This window comes from Chanodichthys erythropterus, chromosome 1, assembly GCF_024489055.1.
Source record: "Chanodichthys erythropterus isolate Z2021 chromosome 1, ASM2448905v1, whole genome shotgun sequence".
Taxonomy (NCBI): Eukaryota; Metazoa; Chordata; class Actinopteri; order Cypriniformes; family Xenocyprididae; genus Chanodichthys; species Chanodichthys erythropterus.
In genome coordinates, this window is record NC_090221.1 from 21,491,395 (window position 1) to 21,511,377 (window position 19,983).

At 36.3% G+C, this 19,983-nt stretch overlaps 1 protein-coding gene across 2 annotated transcripts in view; it reads left to right on the forward strand.

The window, feature by feature from the left end:
• The window catches only part of b4galt1l (DP-Gal:betaGlcNAc beta 1,4- galactosyltransferase, polypeptide 1, like), a 28,938-nt gene extending 10,895 nt beyond the window's left edge, over positions 1–18,043 (forward strand). The window contains exons 3-7 of one of the 2 annotated variants that reach the window (XM_067389844.1): positions 249–326; positions 2,182–2,369; positions 11,233–11,355; positions 15,845–15,949; positions 16,130–18,043. In XM_067389844.1, coding sequence (XP_067245945.1) covers positions 249–326; positions 2,182–2,369; positions 11,233–11,355; positions 15,845–15,949; positions 16,130–16,259 — 624 coding nt within the window. In that variant the 3' untranslated portion in view covers positions 16,260–18,043. The remainder of the gene's footprint in view (positions 1–248; positions 327–2,181; positions 2,370–11,232; positions 11,356–15,844; positions 15,950–16,129) is intronic. The other variant, XM_067389854.1, reaches the window with a different exon arrangement.
• Positions 18,044–19,983: the final 1,940 nt, after the last annotated feature.

Below are 19,983 nucleotides of genomic sequence, written 5' to 3' on the forward strand. Positions count from 1 at the left end.
AAACGGTAAGTCAGTCTTTTCTGGTGCTTTTCCTTTCGTGTTTCTATTTTTTCACGAATGGTTTGAACTTGGAACGTTACTTTTTTTTTTTCGCACTTTTGTTAAGTCCTGAGTAAACTCTACTCTCAAAGCTTCATGCAATAACATTTATGTATAGGCACGGTACAGGCAAAAGTGACCATACATTATTCTTGCAACCCGTGTTGGAAACAGTTGACAATGTGTTTTTTTTTTTTTTATCATTTCAGGCTGAATCATCTGATGGCTCAAGAACCAAGAAAGGGATAGTGACTTCCAAGACTGGCAACGTTGTGCAAAGAAGAGCAGTACTGTGAAATATATTTTTGAAAAACTTGAACTATCTGTCTTTAGTCCACATTTGGGAGAATAGACCCTTTTCACAGGCTGTGATAGTACATTTTAACAGTCATAATCAATATTGTACATCCTGCAATGTTTTTCATATTTTCATTTAAAAAAATGCACATACATTTATAACACTGTACTACGTATTACAGTACATTTGCATCAGATTACAAAAAACTAGTTAACTCTGCTGTGAGGGTGTTTCTAATATAGCAGCTATGGGACTGATGTTAAAAATGACATCTTTCTCTCTTCTGACTGCCATTATCAATCACTCTATTTTTTTTCCTCTTTTTGAAAGTTGTTTCTTTCTCTATTTGTGCAAATGGAAACACAAAAAAATATATTTAATGAAGTCTCTCATTCACCGCTATAAAAGTTTACCTAACTGTTATGACTTGGGCTTCTAAGAAACCCAGAAATGTGAAAAGGGTCTATGAAGTAAATAATTTTGCTGTATTGTTTATTGATAACTGTTCACTGTTCACTTTAAATGGGTTTTTTTTTAAATATCAACTTTTTTTCTTAAAAAAAATAAATGTTTTAAAACTCAGAGTATGTTGTTTTCCATTTCCTTTGTCATAATAAAAAACATGAAGTATGATATTTTAAATTATTTAATGACAAATTCAATAGAAGTACAGTTTGAAAAGCAGTAAATAACAGCAATGAGTTGCTTTAGACAGTGTAATACTGTAAAATGCATATTACAGCAGGATACTATATTTGGTAATAACAGTACTATACTGTAAATGTTGTTTACAGTAGTAGTCCTGTGGCTGGCAACCCAGTATTTTTACTTTAAATTTACAACAAGTTTTACAGTACTTTGTGGTCGATAACTAATATGATAGTCAATTATGTTGTTTAATAATCATATTTTAATTATCATTTATGATGTCATGATGTCATTTAATAATCATATTTTCATATTTTAATTTATAAATCTAGAATGTTGCACTTTATTTTTAAAGAGCATAAAGTTCCTATGTATTTGATTTACAGTAGAAAAGATGGCTTCTTTAAACTACTTTTCAATAATGGATAACTTTCAAAACCTGCAACCCCTGAAATAATTTGCTTTCAATTTCGGCTTAATCACTCAGAGAAGGAAATGTAGGCTTGAAAAGTTTGTTTGTCATTTATATTTCCTGATATCTGACAACCGTACTGTGAAATATTAGGGACTTTAAGCAACAGCTGTTGATGGAACGGCAACGGCGACCGGAAGTAAACTGTCAACTGCCGTAGCTAAAGAACGCAAAAATCACTAAGCAACAACAAAGAGGATGGCGTGGATCATTTAATCATTTGGCATAGTAAACACTACATTACATGTAAATAAAAGCAAGAGAATGGTTGCTGTTGGTATTAAATGACATACAGATACAACTAAAATACCACATAACCATAGAACATAACATTTACTTATCTAGTCTGTCACGTATTATCGACTACGGCAAATTGGCTACCCTGCCGTAGTAGACGGTTACAGTAGAACGTCAAGAAGTAGCAGTTAAATTTGCGCATGCGCGATGGAACGCCAGAATGTCGTTGCCGTTGTATCAGCAGCTGCTGATTAAAGTCCCTATTAAACTGATACCTTCCATACACAGCATGTACTGATCTTATCAGTTTAAATAGACACATCTGCTATAGCAAAGAGGATTTTTTTTTATGGCACGAAAGGTCATGCTTTATAGACATTTTATGACATTTCCACCACTCTCTTAAATGTGATTTCATTTGCATCAAATGTGTACTTTGCAGCTTGGCCTCATCCTCTCTTGGTATCATCTCTTTCCTTAATGGCAGGGAGGCGAGGAGACGTTCAATCGCGCCAAGCTCCTCAACATTGGTTACGCGGAGGCTCTGAAGGAGTATGACTATGATTGTTTTGTCTTCAGTGATGTTGACCTCATTCCAATGGATGACCGCAACTTCTACAAGTGCTATAATCAGCCCAGGCATCTATCTGTGTCTATGGACAAGTTTGGCTTCAGGTATTTCTTTGTTTTTTGTTGAATGTTGTCTCATGTCGTGGCTTAATGGTGTACAGTATTTTCAGTCTCCAGAATGTGCCAGTATGCGCTTAATTTTTATTTGGATTGTAAATGCACATGCTAATATAAAAGTACCATGGTTTGTTTGGACACAGTACTGAAGTTTTCTTTGAGTTAGATATGTAGTATCATGTCGGCAATGTATGTGCAAATGTATTTACTCTGGTGTACATATTTGCATGGCAGGGACTGGATTACAGTATTTACATATTGAATGTGAAAAAGAAACATGCAGTTATGTGAAAATACAGAGAAAGACATGTCCCAAACTTTTCAAAATTTGATTATTAAAGAGATTTTAAGGCTGATTGTGGCTCATCCAATTAGTTTGGTTTGTTTAGACATATATGAATAAGGCAATCACACTTGGATCTGCACCAAAACAGTCCCTCAGCGATTGAACGAGGTGGTCTTTGTCCAGTTGAAAACTAACTCTTGGGCCATTCGGTTGAGGTGAGAAAAACAACCCAACAGACCAACAAATGAACCAAGCAGTATCATAATCAATAACGGGAATAATCTGCTATATAATTTTGATGTGTCTGATTCTGTAAGTAAGCACGTTAGTTATTGCAGTTGAAAACCAAAGAGCGCCCCTTTATCTTAAATATTGTGTAATTGCTGTGAATTGCAAGAATGCTGTCCCGATAAAGCCTTTTTTCACCATGCACTCTAACTGCATGTTATATACAAACCCGATTCCAAAAAAGTTGGGACTGTAAAAATTGTGAATAAAAAAGGAATGCAATAATTTACAAATATCATAAACTTATATTTTATTCACAATAGAATATAGATAACATATCAAATTTTGAAAGTGAGATATTTTGAAATGTCATGCCAAATATTGGCTCATTTTGGATTTCATGAGAGCTACACATTCCAAAACAGTTGGAACAGGTAGCAATAAGAGGCCGGAAAAGTTAAATGTGTTAAATAAATAATGATTAATCATTATTGAAGTTACAAAAACTATTCAGTCAAGAGCAGTGAGTGATTTCTTTGTTATTTGTTGTTTGATTTAACATTAAAAACAGGCAGCAGGAATAGTTTTGGTTTTTTTTTCCTTTAAGACATGCACAATCCAGTACATACTGTTACACATGCGCTGTCTTTCTCGACTAATATACGTTCACTTAAGACATTACCGACTATGTTTGCTAGGAGGCCTACTCGCTAAGACGGACATGTTGACATAATTTTTGTATGAATTTGTCCGCTGAAGCGCAAAACTTGAAAGAGAACTCGGTATTTGCGCGCTGACTGCAATAAAAAAAAGTGTACGCGCTTCGGATGAGCGCACACAAATCTTCTCTCAACGCGTGCGAGTTCTCTTTCGCGTCTTGTTCTTGAAGGTTTAAATCAGCAAGGCTTAAATTAGTTAGTTTAAACACGGATAGAAACGTGTGCTGTTCAGGTCTCACCTGCGCTCGCGCGCTATCAACACCCGGGTGACGACGGCGTAAATGACTGGACATTACAGCAGATGGCACTCGCAGTGAACAGTTTACAAAGAGTGACTGTTTTGTCCACGCTTTCTGATTATCGTTGTTGTAACGTTTTGCGCACTGAAACTGAAAATACATTATCTGAAATCTGTCTGTTTTCCACGTTGCTATTTTAAACAAACCATATTAACCAATAGATGCGTCGTCATTCGAGATGGGCTGTGGTGCAAGTGCGTAGGTACCTAACCATAAGTGGAGAACCGTATGGTTCGATTTTTTACTGAGAACCGTTGCACCCCTAATACATATATATCAGAGTCCTGATCGGGAGGTAACGTCCGATTCTGATCGAGTCTGAAACCACGTGATCGGGCCCGATTTCCGATCACGTGATCGGATCTGGACATCCCTAGTGTCAATATAGGAATTCTTTAGGAGGTACTCCATCAGTCGGTTAGCAGGAATCTTAAAAAAGACCTTGCCTTCCACACTTAGCAGACAGATGGTACGGAACTGTGTGATGTCATTCGCATTCTCCTCCTTTGGTATCCAAACATGTCCAAGATATCTGTAGTCTTGAGCTTAGATGTTCAGTGGTCAAAAAAAATAAAGGCTGTTAATCGAAATTTTGTATTATCAAACCCTCAAGGGATGTTCTATCACCACTGTGTCCTTAAAATAATATTCTGGGTTCAATTACTGTAAATGTGTTTCTGATTAATTTCATTGAGGGACGAGTCAACTTTATTTTCATTGGTAATCCACAACAGACCACAGATGCAGTTGATTTAACCTGGTCATATTTAATCCAGAATATCCTTTAACTCCAGGTTATTCCAGCAGGACTTTGACCTGTAGTAAATGAGTCACTTTAGATAAAGCCATCAAATAAATGATAAAATAGTGGCGTTTGTGTGGGAATATTCTCGCGACGTCACACATGATTCAGATTAGGGCCCAGTGAGAGCTCAGATCTGTCTAAAGTGAAACTGTAGCTCGTTGGAGCGGCTTGTACCAGTGACCTCCAGCACAAGCTTTGTGTAATATGAGTATGATGTATGTGAAGGCGTGTTTGTGTTCACGTGTGTCCTTTTGTATTTACGGTCTGTAATGAGGAAATTATATCTGATAAAGGTTAGCTTTTAAACTCCCACACACTGAAACAATTGTGCTTCTCTTTTGTAACATGTCGGCAGTCTTTTATAAAGTCTTTACAGCGTTCACCACTGTTAGCATTTGCCCCAGGATCTGGGCAGCTTTTTTCTCAGACAGAACTTCAAAAGCATCTGGATCTAATTTGTAATTTTCAAGAGTTACCTTGTGGAAGAACGTCATACCAGGGCCAGGACCTGACGTAGAATAGTGTTTACTTATTTATTTCAAACAGAGACACCTTTGTTTTTTTAGCTGATTATGTAGAAACTGTAATCTTGTATGCAAAATAGCAACCAAATCATAATCGTAATCATAATCCAAATCATAACGTTTGTGAATATTGGACAGACCTTTAACCTAAAAAAAATGTTTTTGCATACTTTCCTCCATAATTGTCCTGTTTAAATTTGAATGTATTTAAATGCACCCCACCCCCACCCCTCTGTGTATTATGTTTGCTTTACTTTGAATACATGTGTAACCCAAGTCATTAACCTTGGTCACTAGCATTTATTGGCAATTTTATATAACTAGTATTGTTAGAAAATATATAAATATATTAAAAAGAAAGAAGAAAAATGCAGGAAAATTGCTTTATAAATTAAATTCAGAAATGCTCAAGCCGATTGCAAATTGATGAGGGGAAAAGTTAGTCCCGCCCCTTGCCGAAAGTTAGCGGACAAGCAGGCAGAACGAGAGTGAACTTGAACGAAAGAAGACGCAGTTGAACAAAATGTGATTTAAAATCCTCTGTTTAGCAATCCAGCGTTAGATTATTAACAAGTTGAACTTGCATCTGTGATATATAACTTTTAGAAACTCGACGTTTTGAGAATAGTATTGTGTGACGACGTTTGAACGGGACGAGACTGACGCAATATGGTATAATATACTTCTTTCCGAGGAGAAACAACTTTATTTTTGGATTTATTCTTCTCCTTGGCTGTTTTTTTTTTTTTCGTGAGAATTGTGTTCCTGAATCCTGTCCTTGCTGAATATTCGTATTCTGGTCGGGACTGGCGAGCCATTCCATCATTTCATACCTGGAAACAGAGAAAAGAGTGTGAAGTGTTTTTCTACCTGGATCTTCAGTGGATCAAACATTGTTTTTCTCTTTCCTGGCTTTAATTATTTTTCGCTTTTGAACATTGGAACACCCTAGAATAAAAAATTGAATTTACCTTGGCATTGTTAAATAATAAGAGTTCAGTACATGGAAATGACATACAGTGAGTCTCAAACACCGTTTTTTCCTCCTTCTTATATAAATCTCATTTGTTTAAAAGACCTCCGAAGAACAGGTGAATCTCAACATAACGCCGACTGTTACGTAACAGTCAGGATCATTAATTTGCATATGCCAGCCTATGTTCAAGTTATCAGAAAAGGGCAGCCAGTATTAACGTCTGGATGTGCACAGCTGAATCATTAGACTAGGTAAGCAAGCAAGGACAACAGCGAAAAATGGCAGATGGAGCAATAATAACTGACAAGATCATTGATATCATGATATTTTTAGTGATATTTGTAAATTGTCTTTCTAAATGTTTCGTTAGCATGTTGTTAATGTACTGTTAAATGTGGTTAAAGTTACCATCGTTTATTACTGTATTCACGGAGACAAGAGCCGTCGCTATTTTCATTATTAAACACTTGCAGTCTGTATAATTCATAAACACAACTTCATTCTTTATAAATCTCTCCAACAGTGTGTAATGTTAGCTTTAGCCACGGAGCACCATCAAACTAATTCAGAATCAAATGTAAACATCCAAATAAATACCATACTTACGCGATTAGACATGCTGCATGACGAACACTTTATAAAGATCCATTTTGAGGGTTATATTAGCTGTGTGAACTTTGTTTAGCGCGAGCTCCGTGGGCGGAGAGCACAAGAATTTAAAGGGGCCGCGGCGTAAATCGGCTCATATTTAATGATGCCCCAAAATAGGCAGTTAAAAAAATGAATAAAGAGAAATCTATGGGGTATTTTGAGCTGAAACTTCACAGACACATTCAGGGGACACCTTAGACTTCTTTTAAAAAGACGTTCTATGGCACCTTTGAACTCAACTGGACATTAAGACTGAGTTGAACGCAAAAACTGAAGCTCATTATTGTGAAATTGATTTTAAAAGAATTTAAAATCTGAGGATCTTCGAAATTCAGTGTGAAATTTATTATTATTTTAATATTTTATTTATTTTTATTCTGAATCTGAACCTTGATTTGGGTTTTTGAATTTTCATACCCTTTTGTTATTTTGGGTTTTATTATTCAATTCACTTGTTATTTGATTGCCAATTTAAAAGAGAAAGAGTGAAGACTAAAAATAATCAATCAAAACAATATACTACATTCTTCGCCCTATTGATTGACTCTATTCTTTATTTACCTTATTCTGTGTGATTAATTGATTAGAGACTATTACTAGATTATACTATCCTTAACTTCTGATTCTGGTCCACAAGAATCCCCAGTGGTTAGCGTGGTTCCACAAGTGTTTTATGCAGTGACCTAGAGTTTGTTAGAAGAGTGTACACGCTAGTAGGACCGTGTTACACGTTCATTTTAACTGGTTGTAACTTTGCATTTTGTAAATTGATAGTTGACCCAAAATTATTTGTCAATATTTACTCAGCCTACTCATGTCCAGACCCGTTTCAATGCAATTGGAGACATTGAATGTCGATTCAAGCATCAAAACAGATGCAAAAACACCATAAAAAATATATCATAAAATGGCTTGTGCTGTATTTCAAGTCATCTTTAAGCCATACAATAGCTATTTTATATAGTATTTTTTTTCCAGTAAATTATGACTTCAGATTGAAATCTATCATTTAGATTGTTTAGATTGGTAGTTAGTCATGTAGGCTATTTTTATGATACTTTTATCATGCAGGTTTGAAAGTCACAAGATTAACAAAGTAATGACAGAATTTTCTTATTTGAAAATTCCCTTTAAAGCTGCTTGGGTAACAATCTCCACAAATATTGATATTCCATTTTATCATAGCCAGTGTTGGCTGATGCACTTCCTTTGTTCTTCAGTATTTTTAGTAAAGAATATATGAATTAATCTAGTGATTTATAATAGGTTTTAGCAGCAAAGCTGTACATGAATCCATTTTGGTGTTATTAGTTACAACTCATAATAAAAGCTTCAAGTGGTGATCTTGTGGTTACATGCTGATGATCAGGAGGGTATTCCAGAAAGCAAGGTTATATTACTGTCACATACCCTGAACTATTGGTTGATTAACCCAAACCTTGCTTACTCGAGGTATGCTGGTTCCAAAAGTAAGTTCAGCCAACCCAGAGTATGTTCCTGGTTAACACACAAGACATTCTCAACAGAGTTAGGAATAGATGATTCACCATGGAAACAGATGCTAAGAAAAAGTGCGGCATTCTACTTGCTCCTTCTATTGTTTAATGGTGATTTACATAGCCTACAGAGTGCACATCGCCACCTATTTGGTTTTTCAATTTTTTAAATTTAATAAGTAATCTTTATTCACTGAAAATAATAATTATATTGCTAATTATTAGATATCACCTATGTATTTTATTATAGAAATACATTTTAGCATATATATATAATTATATATAATATAATATAATATAAAGGATGTTGTACAAGTTGTTGTACAAATGTTTTTATATATTCACCCAAAAATGAAAATGACTTATTATGATTTTCATTTTTGGAAATCAACAATTAACCCTTTAAGCAAACTAACCCTGGAACATTACTTGTTCCAGAGCAGGTTCAGAGAGGTAGTTGCTATGCCTACTTACATTCCCTGAAAGTTACTTACTCTTAAACATACCCAGGTACAGAATGTCTCACAACCTGCTTTCTGGAATGCTCTCACTTTTTTGGAAGTCAGTGAGGGTGTGTGGTTGAAGGGATCCGATGATCTAATGCTTTGTTCGTGTCACATTGAAATTAACTAATGTAACTACAGGATAACAGCTTTTTTCAAATTAAGAGATAAGTGAGATTCAAATTGTTTGTTTCTAGATTAAAGGTTTGTTCACCCAAAAATGGAAAATTATGTCATCTACTCACCCTCAGGTCATTCCTACCTGTATGAGTTTCTTTTGCTGAACATAAAAGAAGATATTTTGAAGAATGTTGATAATCAAGCAGTTGACAGAAGCAGTTGATAATCAAGCAGTTGACATTGACTTCCATTGTAGGATAGTCAACAGAAGAAAGAAACTCATACAGGTTTGGAACAACATGAGGGTGAGTCATTGATGACAACATTTTCATCTTTGGGTGAACTATCTTTTTAATGCAAACACCAAAATGGATTCTACTGTAGAATAGCTGTTGTTACTGATTTCATCTTAGCGCTAAAATTGTACATTCTACTGGTCCTGGAAAACCTTGAAATATCAGGGAAATAGCATTTCCAGTCCTTGAAATGTCAGCATTTTAATAGTAATAATTATTTTACTTATGCTCAGGTTTAAAGTATTAATTTGACTAGAAATCTTTTTTTTTTTTCTTTTTTTTTCCCCTATAAAATAATAATAAAAGTCCTAATTAAAATATAATGCAATATAATTGTTACTATTTTAGCCTAGTATATTTGAAATGGTCCTGTTTTGTTTTGTAACAAATTCATTTTTTAAAAGTTCAAATATTAGATACATTTTAGTGTATTATGAATGTAACAAGACAACACTGCTTAAACTGAAAATGTAATGTCAACTACTAATTTTTTTAACAATATATTTAATATGTAATCAATATTTACATATTTATTAAATATATATTTATAAAATATCAATATTTTTTCAGATATTCAGTGCCTATAGAAAATCGTCATACCTCTTCGAAATAGTTCCTTTATTTGTCGAATAGCCTGAAATCAAAAGCCATTCCAAAAAAATAAATAAATGAATAAACTTTTTCCAGCTTTTTACAAAAAAAGAAAAAGGCAGCAGTTCTGAAAATTATACTAGTTTGCACACCTAGACTGGGGAATATTTACCTTTTCTTCCTTGCAGTCTGGACTCAAGTTTAGATACATTTTGTGGTGCATTGCAATGGACTGCTCTCTTTAAGTCCATCCACAGATTTTGTATCTGATTTAAGTCAGGGCTCTGACTTGGTCACTCAAGGACATTCACCTTCCTTTCCTTAACCCATTGCGTTGTTCTTTTGACGGTATGTTTTGGATCATTGTCATGTTGGAAGGTGAATGACCTGCCCATCTTCATCTGTCCAGCAGAGGGATGCAGGTTTTCCTCAAGAATTTGGATGTACTTGGCAGCATCCATTTTCCCTTCAATCCTAACCAATTGCCCAGTCCCCCCGAGGAGAAACACCCCCACAACATAATACTGCCACCACCAAGCTTCACAGTAGGTATGGTGTGTTTTGGGTGTTGTGTTATGTTTGTTTTTCACCAAACATAGCGCTGAAAGAAAGAAGCCTTTCGTGAAAAAGTGCCATACTCAGTTTCGTTTGCGCTATGCAAAAACACCTGGAAAAACGGACATCTGATTAGATCAAAATTGACTTTTTTGGACTGAACTCCAAGTGCTGTGTTTGGAAAAACCTGTGTTCCTCTGCTAGACAGCTGAAGATGGGCAGGTCATTCACCTTCCAACATGACAATGATCCTAAATGATGATCAATGATCCTGTTGCCTTTTTTCTTTTTTGTTGTAAGGCAAAATTTGTAAAGGAAGCTGGAAAAAGTTTTTTTTTTTTTGTTATGTTTTGTTTTGTTTTGTTTTGTTTTGTTTTGTTTTTTGGAATGGGTTTTGATTTCACGCTGTATGACAAATAAAAAAACTATTTCACTGTAATAGATAACGCATCTCTGGTCACAGTGTCTATAGTTTGGTTAATAGTATCTCACACCATCCGTGTAAACTGCCCTCCATGTTTGCTGACGGCAAATTATTGCTATGGTTATCTCTATATCACCATCACACCTGTGAGTTAGCACGAGTGACACGTCCTTTACTGGCTAGCTTGCAGCAAAACACAGAGGCAGCAGATGCTTACGGCCTGAAGTTCGGCCCCCTGCCAGTTCTCATTAGTTCACTGTTATTTCCCTGCAGAGAAACACCAAGCTGCATGCTGCACTTCTTCTGCACCTGACCTAACAACTGCCACACAACACGCAACAGTTCCTCATACTTTCTATCTCTGTCTGTCTCCAACAGGTTGCCATACAATCAGTACTTTGGTGGTGTGTCATCGCTGAGCAAAGAACAGTTTCTGAAGATCAACGGTTTCCCAAACAACTACTGGGGCTGGGGAGGGGAAGATGATGACATATATAACAGGTTCGAAAACTCTTCTAAATATTTCACACAAAAATGACAGTACTGTCTTTATTTACTCACCCTGGATCTCGTTCCAAATCCATTTGCTGATTGGCATGCACAGTTTTAGAGGATTTTCACAGATTTACACTATAAAAGTTTATAGTTCATGGCCTGTCAAGGAATAAAAACATAAAAGGACTGTAAAAGCACCATAAAAGTAGTTTATATGAAAATGTGAAACGTCTTTGCTTGCATTGGTGTACACCCACGTTCAAATACATATGTATGAAAGTGAATGGAGTGTGAAGTTTAGTGTAAACGCCCCTTTCCACTAAAAAAAAAAAAGTTTGTTTTCGTCCTAGAGCTGAGTTCATGTCTGCCTTCTAGTGCAATAGACCTAGGAAACCTTTGATCCAGAAAAAAACGGAAATGTACGTTCAGTTGAGGGTTCCGTTTTAAGCCTCGCATCCTGTTGCTGTGCTGTCAGCATGGCATTGTACAGTCAAAACTCTCAAGCACATGATACAGAGCACATACTACCATTCAAACATTTGGAGTTAGGGGTTTTTACTTTTATTCAGCAATGATGCATTACATTGATTTAAAGTGACCGTAACATTGAGAGAAGAAAAAAAATGATGCTCTTTTGAACTTTCTAATAATTAAAGAATCCCGGAAAAAAAAAATATATATATATATATATTATGGTTTACACAAAAAATATCAAGCAGAACACCTGTTTTGAAGATTGATGATAATCATAAGAAATGTTTCTAAGCAAATCAGCATATTAGAATGATTTGTGAAAGATCATGTGACACCGAAGACTGGAGTAATGATGCTTTGCCATCACAGGAATAAATTGCTTTTTAAAATGTATTCAGATAGTTATTTTAAATGGTAAAAATATTTCACAAAATTGCTGTTTTGCTGAATTTTGGATAAAATAAATGCAGCCTTGGTAAGCAGAAGAGACTTCTTATAAAAACATTAAAATATCGTACAAAAAATCATATCGATCTAAAACTTTTGAGTGGTAGTGTATAATAAAATGGAAAGCTAAAATAGTAATTTCAATATATTGCTGTTTTTACTCTATTTTTAAATAAATGCAGCCTTTGTGAGCATAAGAGACTTCTACTTTGTCAATAAATAAATAAATCTAACTGACCCCAAGCATTCGAATACTAGTGTAGCTGAACTTATAGCGTATTATTAGCAAAATGCCCTGGTTCTGTGTTCATCATAGTTCTGCTACAAGCAGGAAGAGGCAGATAAAACCTCTTATCAGCTTATCAGGGTGCAGACAGTAGACAAAAGCTGCCAAAATGTCTTATTTGCATGTCACAGAATACTTTCCCAGAGCTGTCTTGTTTTTCATGTGTACTACTTCTATTTTTGCGGGCCACTGTAATTTAAAGGATAATGGAGATTAAAAAATATTGTGAACTTGCATCACCCACATAAACACCTGCATTTGTCAGCAGAACAAAATGTTGTTGACCTGGAATTCTCAGCACGCTGGCTAACCATGCTGGTAAGAATGCGTATCAAGACGTTGCCACTCGGGATTGTTTCGCCTGGATACCAGTTTCTCTGCAGTTAGCCAGGCGCACTATATAAGTGAAGTAAACACCAGTTAATAATAGAAATATCCAATCATCCTCCATAACACGGTCGCTATTTACATCTCATACCATCTGTAAACTCCTGTGTTATAAAGGCAATTGCTGATGCATTTGTATTACATTCCAAATAGCAGCCGTTATTAGCCCCAAATTAGAGAATTAAACTGTGCCTGCAGGCTAGGTCGAATTGGCATGGAATGGTAAGGGATAGTTCACCCAAGAATTAAAAACCTGTACTAGTTTCTTCTACTGATCACCAAAAGAAGCTATTTTGATGAGTGTCAGAAAACAAACAGTTGATTGAACCCCTTTGACTTCCATAGTATGAAAAAAAATAAAAAATACTATGGAAGTCAACTGTTTGGTTTCCGACATTGAAAAAACTGTGAGTAAATGATAGGGCTGCACGATATATCGTATTAGCATGGATATTGCGATGTGCGGCTCTGCGATAGTCTCATCGCAGCATGTGCAAAGTAGTGATCGTAGTTGATATGTGATCCGTACAGACCGAACACTGGACTTGCAAACACCGAATTCCCTTCTCTTTATCGTCTATTTGTGGACACATACATGCAAAATGGTGTCAAAATGCCCGTCTCAGTGAGTATCCTCGTAAACGGTCAGTTTTGTCTTATGTGAACGTAAACAATTGAGGAAAGAAAACCGATGCGTATGATAATATTGGATCTGTGCCTTCTGTCTTAAAGTGACAGTAGCCTAATATACCCGCTGCTCTACCGAATCATTAATGTTAATCAAACAACAAAATACAAAGAGAAAATCAATATTGTAGCTTTAACAAAGATTGTTCATTTTTAATATATACAGTGAAGACTATGCAGTGTTTTTTTTTTTTGTAATTTCTGAATTAGGTGTGGCAAAATGGCTCGATAGCGCCACCTACAAAAATTCAATTAAGCACCCTCTGTGCTACATTTCTCATACAAGTATGAAATTCGGTAGACACATATAACAGCCCAATACCAACATAAAAGTCCCTGGGTGCGAAAAATGAAAACCCAACAGGAAGTGAGATCCTGTTGAGAAGTGAGATATTTTGAATTTTCTTTGCAAAATTTGTGCAGTTTTTGCCATTTCCAGACATTGTACTTTAACAAACTCCTCCTAGAAATTTTATCAGATAAACATCATATTTGGTCAGTGTAATCTAAAGGCCTTTAAATTGTGAAGATCTTGAGTTTTCATTGAATGGCGTGTCTGTGGAGGCCTGACAAATTTTGATGTTTCACAATGAAACAGGAAGTTGTTGTAACTCGAGCATACAATGTCTGATCTTCCCCAAACTTAACGTGTGATAAGAGTCCTGGCCTGAAGACATCTACATGCAAATCATAGTGTCACCTTTTGGCAACAGGAAATGGCATGCTTTACACTGTAATTCACACCCTCAAACACATTTAAATATGCCATGAAGTACCAAACATGTTAGAAACACTTTAAATCACGCAACACTTGGCTAAGTGCTAATGTATGCGATTAACGCCACAAAACAGGAAGTTGTTGTAACTCAGGCATACGATGTACAATCTGCCACAAACTTCACGTGTTTGAGAAGAGTCCTACTAAACATGCTAGAAACATTCTAAAACATGCTAGCAACACTTAGCTGAGTGTTAAAGAATGCTATTATCGTCATGAAACAGGAAGTTGTTGTAACTCAAGAATACAATGTCCAATCTGCGTCATACTTCACATAACTTTGATAAGTGCCCTGGCCTGAAGACATCTACATACCAAAATTTAGTCAGTCATAGCGCCACCAGCTGGTAGCAGGAAGTGTGGCAAATACAAATGACTGACGTAGGCTGCGTTCCAGTTCGGTTTTTAAATGCCCTTCCCTCGCTAACTTCACTCGGTCTCGTTGACTCGGATGTACGTCATTGCTTACGTTGCACGAGTGCCCACTTCTGGCGGAACCTTTGTATGGGCTGAACTGGAACGTCCTTAGCCCTTGATCACTTGGAATCCGCAATGGAGCTGATTTATTATTTATTTTTTCCCCTTACAAAATTGTTTAATACAGCATTCTATATATATATATATATGTATATGTATATGTACATGTATGTGTGTGTTTTAAATGTTTAAAAAATAATTAATATATCATAGAGTTGTTTGTGGTGGGGTAAATTAAACGGGATATGCGGTTACGTCACACTCGTGTTGCATTGTGGGTTATGGAGCTGCCTGAAGTGTACATATGAAGTAGACTCGCTCCCTCTGTCAAAATCGAGGGAGCGAGGGTGTGTCCATATAAACTTCCCTCGTCCACTTCACGAAGTGGAACGCACTTCAAAATGGCGGCAGGGATTCCCCCGAGGGGAAGTGTTTAGGGAAGTTCGCGAGTGCGTGTCTAAAACCGAACTGGAACGCAGCCGTAGTCCTCCTATATTTATATACTTAAATGGTTATTGCCCAACTTGCTCTGTTTTCCTAAAGCCACCGGGTGGCGGTGGCACTGTTGCGAGGGCCCATTTATTGATGCCCATTTATCTATGCAGATTCATTCCCTTATAAAATCACACCAATCATTCTAGAACGATTACTTCTTTCCAAATAGAGCCATTCATCTGGTGAAACTGTTTTCATATTGCAATATATATTGCAGAAAAACAAAACATCGCAATGTCAGTTTTTCCCAAAATCGTGCAGCCCTAGTAAATGATGACAGAATTTAAATTTTTGGGTGAACTGTCCTGAGACCAGTTGAGAACAGCCTGATGGTGGAAAAGCGGCTAATGTCTGTGAACTGATATAACATGAACTAGATGTATTAATAATGGATGTTTATTCTCTACACATACATACAAGAGTGTTCAATCAAATCAATTGAAAAGCACTGCATGTTTTCACAGGGTTACCTCCAGAGGGATGTCGATATCAAGGCCTGATGGGATCATCGGAAGATGTAGAATGATCCGTCACGATCGAGACAAACAAAATGACCCGAATCCACAGAGGTACCTAAACATATTACAGCTTTCTGACACTTTTAAGTATGTTGAAATATGTTGCAACAATACATTGTCAGATGAGTGACTGCTTTGTTAAATGGTTAACAAGCAAATAGAAGCCACTTTTAAAACTACTTTATGCCCTCTTGCTCTGTGGAATGTTAATCATGTCATTTCCTGTGACAGGTTTGACCGAATAGCTCACACAAGGGAAACGATGACAAGGGATGGGATCAATTCCCTAACATACACAGTTGTTCAAATTGAGAAAGACCAGCTATTCACCAAAATCACAGTTGATGTGGGAAAACCATGATTCCTGTGTAGAGACCAACTCAAAACTGAGCGAGACCGCAGCACTGGCTGTCGAAACCAAATGTGCCTTGATATATCAAGTCAAATGGACAATTTTCAAAGTGGATTATATATTTTTAAAAAGATAAGTAAGTACTTAAAAATTTTTGTTTTGCCATCTTTGCACACTTGATGGTGAACACAGGGGTCCGGACTCCTTTTGCCCAGTGTATAAGAACTGTTCGGCTGCTAAAGGAGACACACAAGGGTTTAATGTTGCCTTCAGCAGGTGATGGGCCAACCTTGTTCTGTCTCAGATACTTCTGCTGAGGAAAAAGACTTTATTTTGAGCCATTTGATGGAAGCAGCATATTAAATTGATCTGAATTGAAAATGTTCTTGTGGTGGGACAATGAATGTTAAGTTGCTGTGTATGGGATTATTTAGTTTGTTCAAAAGTGAATATTTAAAGCATAGTCGGCAAGCTAAGCAATGCAAAAAAATCTGGGCTATACCAATCAAGGGCTTTGGATATTTTATAATCTTATACCAAACCGGCATTTTTGGGCTGTCACATATTTGTTTACTTTTATTACGAATTGCATCTCATTATCTTGTTGCTGTACCAGGTTATTTGTGTTTTTACAGAGCCTTTTAAATGACTTCTCTCATTGTTAGGTATGAGATGTCTGAATGTATTGGCCTGCATTGATGCGTATTGGACCATGATCTTGTTTGCTGGAGCACCAAAGTGCCTTGCAGCATTGCATCTTAAAAGCCATTAAATTCCTCCCTTATGTTTGGTGCATTATCTTTGCTGTGTTTGGATTTTTAATTGCAAATCTATCAAGTCAAATGCAGCACTATCAGGTCAAACTTTCAGATTTGTTTTGTTCCATTTTGTTGTTTTTAGTCCTTTATTGCATCGTGAATATCTCAGATCTATGCTGGTTATTAAGGGCACAAGAATATTCAAGCTCTCTACTGTAATGAACACATGAAGCCATGGATAACTTTGCTGAATTGACCTGTTGATACTTGTATTTTTTTCTCTCTCTCTCTCACATGTGCTGGTCTGCTCTTAAATTCTTCTTTTGAACAAAGAAAACAGTGTTTTATTTTAAAACCTGTCATTGTGGAAACCAAAAATGCCTTTCAACTCTTGTCAGGGGACGAAATGCAGATGAAGCAAATGAATGTATGTCAGCTGTTTGCTCAAGTGCTTTTCAAGATGGCAACTAACAGCTCGTACACAATGTACAGAATGTTTAAGTTGCGCAGCCAATTTTTTTTTCTCTGTGCCTAGCACCCCAAAAGACCTATAGATTTTCTTTCCAGCTTAAAAACTCTCCCATGCCTTATAAAAACTCCTTTGCACCAGGAAAGAAAACTACCTCTCCACTCGGCACAGCACTCGCAAGCAGAAAGGATTAGTGCCTAATGCTGTCTCTCAAACCAAATGCTTTGGCAAAAAAAAATCTTTGGCTTTTTTTCCCCCCTTAGGTCAGTTAAAACGAGGTTTAAATCAGTTTAGACAATGGTCTTTGTTTAAGGGCCAGCACATAATTAACTTTTTAAGTTTTCTTTTTCATTGTTTGATTTTCTGTTTTTCCAACACAACTTTTTTGTTTTCCTTTTTTGATGCCTATGTTCCCCTTACTTAAGTGTAATGCAGTGAATAATTAACTTAATTTTGGAATTATGGAAATTAAATAATTAAATTGTGTTTGATTTAACTCCACTTGTGTTGTGAATTGAAATAAAAGACTGTAACCTGACCTGTTCGGCAAGAGGCAGTCCACATCAGCTGAAGAGAACTGATAAACAGTTCTCAGTTCCATGCACGCAAACCAGTTAACCCTTGCCTAACCACCGACCTGGCCTCAGAGCTAATGGTTTATTCCTCTAGTTAGTAACATAAAAGTGACGAATGAATGGATACATTTCATAATTGTCCTCTCAGATTGCAGTGTACTGATGTATTATTTTTAACTGCCAAAGAAAAAAAAAAAAACCCTTGTAATCAGGAAGTCCTCATAAACAATAGGCCATGCTCTGCTTTCCTCATGGTGGGAGTATGTGAACTTGAGCCATTGCCAATGAGAATGTCATTAGCTGGCACTGTAGTTAATGTTCTGTTATGTGTTTTTATTAGGCAAAGCATATCCATGTGATTCTGCTTCTGCTTACATGATGCAAAACTAGGCTACGTTTTTTGCATGTAGCATATTTTAACTACTCTAACAGTGAATCTGAAGTTAAAAGCCACCCCTCGTTTAATTCTAGGTTGTTATAGCTAAACGATGATCACACGTGTGCAAAGTACAACTCCACATGAAATCCCCAACTGATTTGGCAGGCTGTGTGTCTAACTATCCAAGGCAAATTAACTAGGGGATTCTTAAGGACTCAGAGAGAAAGAATTGGGAATTAGAACCATTGTCGCCTGGGAGACAAAATGGTTTCCTGGTGGACAAACAGGCCAGAGACTCCCAGCAGGTCACTTCAGTGCACAGAAACCAGTAAGACAAGATTAATGGTCCATATTTTAACAACCTCAGTGTGGCCTGCTGGTGACCTTTTGAGAACATATGCAGCTCATATTTCACCCTAAAATCGAAAGGATTTTAAAGATAACAAAAAGACAGTTAAGCACATTTCAAAATTTTATAAAATGAAAAAGTCTCATTATGTTTATGCAGGGTTGGGCAAAAATACATCAAAATGTATTTTAAAATAAAATACCAAATACCTTCATTTTATATGTATCAAAATAAACTACAAAATACAGCAGCCACACCATGTATCAAAATAAACTACTGTATTTTTTACGTTTACAAGGGAGCGTGACATTTCTTCACGGACCTTCCATCAGTTGGCCTATTTGATCTATCCCTTCACCATTACACTGACTCAGCTGATTAAGTAAACAATGTGTGATAGCAACAGCTTTTCTCTGCCTTAGTCATGCAATAAATTTGACATATTAAACCAGTTAAAGGCACAATATGTAGGATTTTTGGATTAAAATATTCAAAAACCACTAGAAAAATGTTATATATTTTGTTGACTTGTGTACTTATATTATCCCAAATGTTTCCAAGAATGTTTAATTCCAGAGGAATAGGCAATTTTAACCAGGAAACGGACCGTGTCAGTGTGTCACCTATTAATGACATCATTACCCTCGATTTCTGGTTTTATTTTGTAGAAACATCAATGACGCCTTAGTATATAATGTGTTTTATTAGCAACTGTTTGGATATATTCATTGACAGAAAACTCGTCATTGTTATATAGCTCAACACAGTAATTCTTTTTGCTTCTAGTTTACTGCAGCATGCATTAAATGTCTCATAGTAGCCGCCGAGCGAATGCACAGAGTACCACTATTACAACTTCAAACACACAAATATGTCTAACATGATAAAACGCCGCTGCTTTATCCCAAATACAAATGAGCGGAAGAAGCGGAAGCAGCGACTGTGGCATAATAAAAGTTCCACTGCTCATTAAGGCGTCATCAAGCTACGCCTTTGTTTTGAATGAGCGACCTCTAGCGGCAAAAATTTACATATTGTGGCTTTAACGCATCAAATATTCACATATCCCTGTGTTCTCCCAGATGAAGGTTAGTTTTAAAGTAACCAACAGTTTAATGTTTGCAAATGACTCATAATTGTATCCTAATTTAGTTACTTGATGTTTGGTAATGAAGGGCCTACTTTGCATCAGCAACACTGACT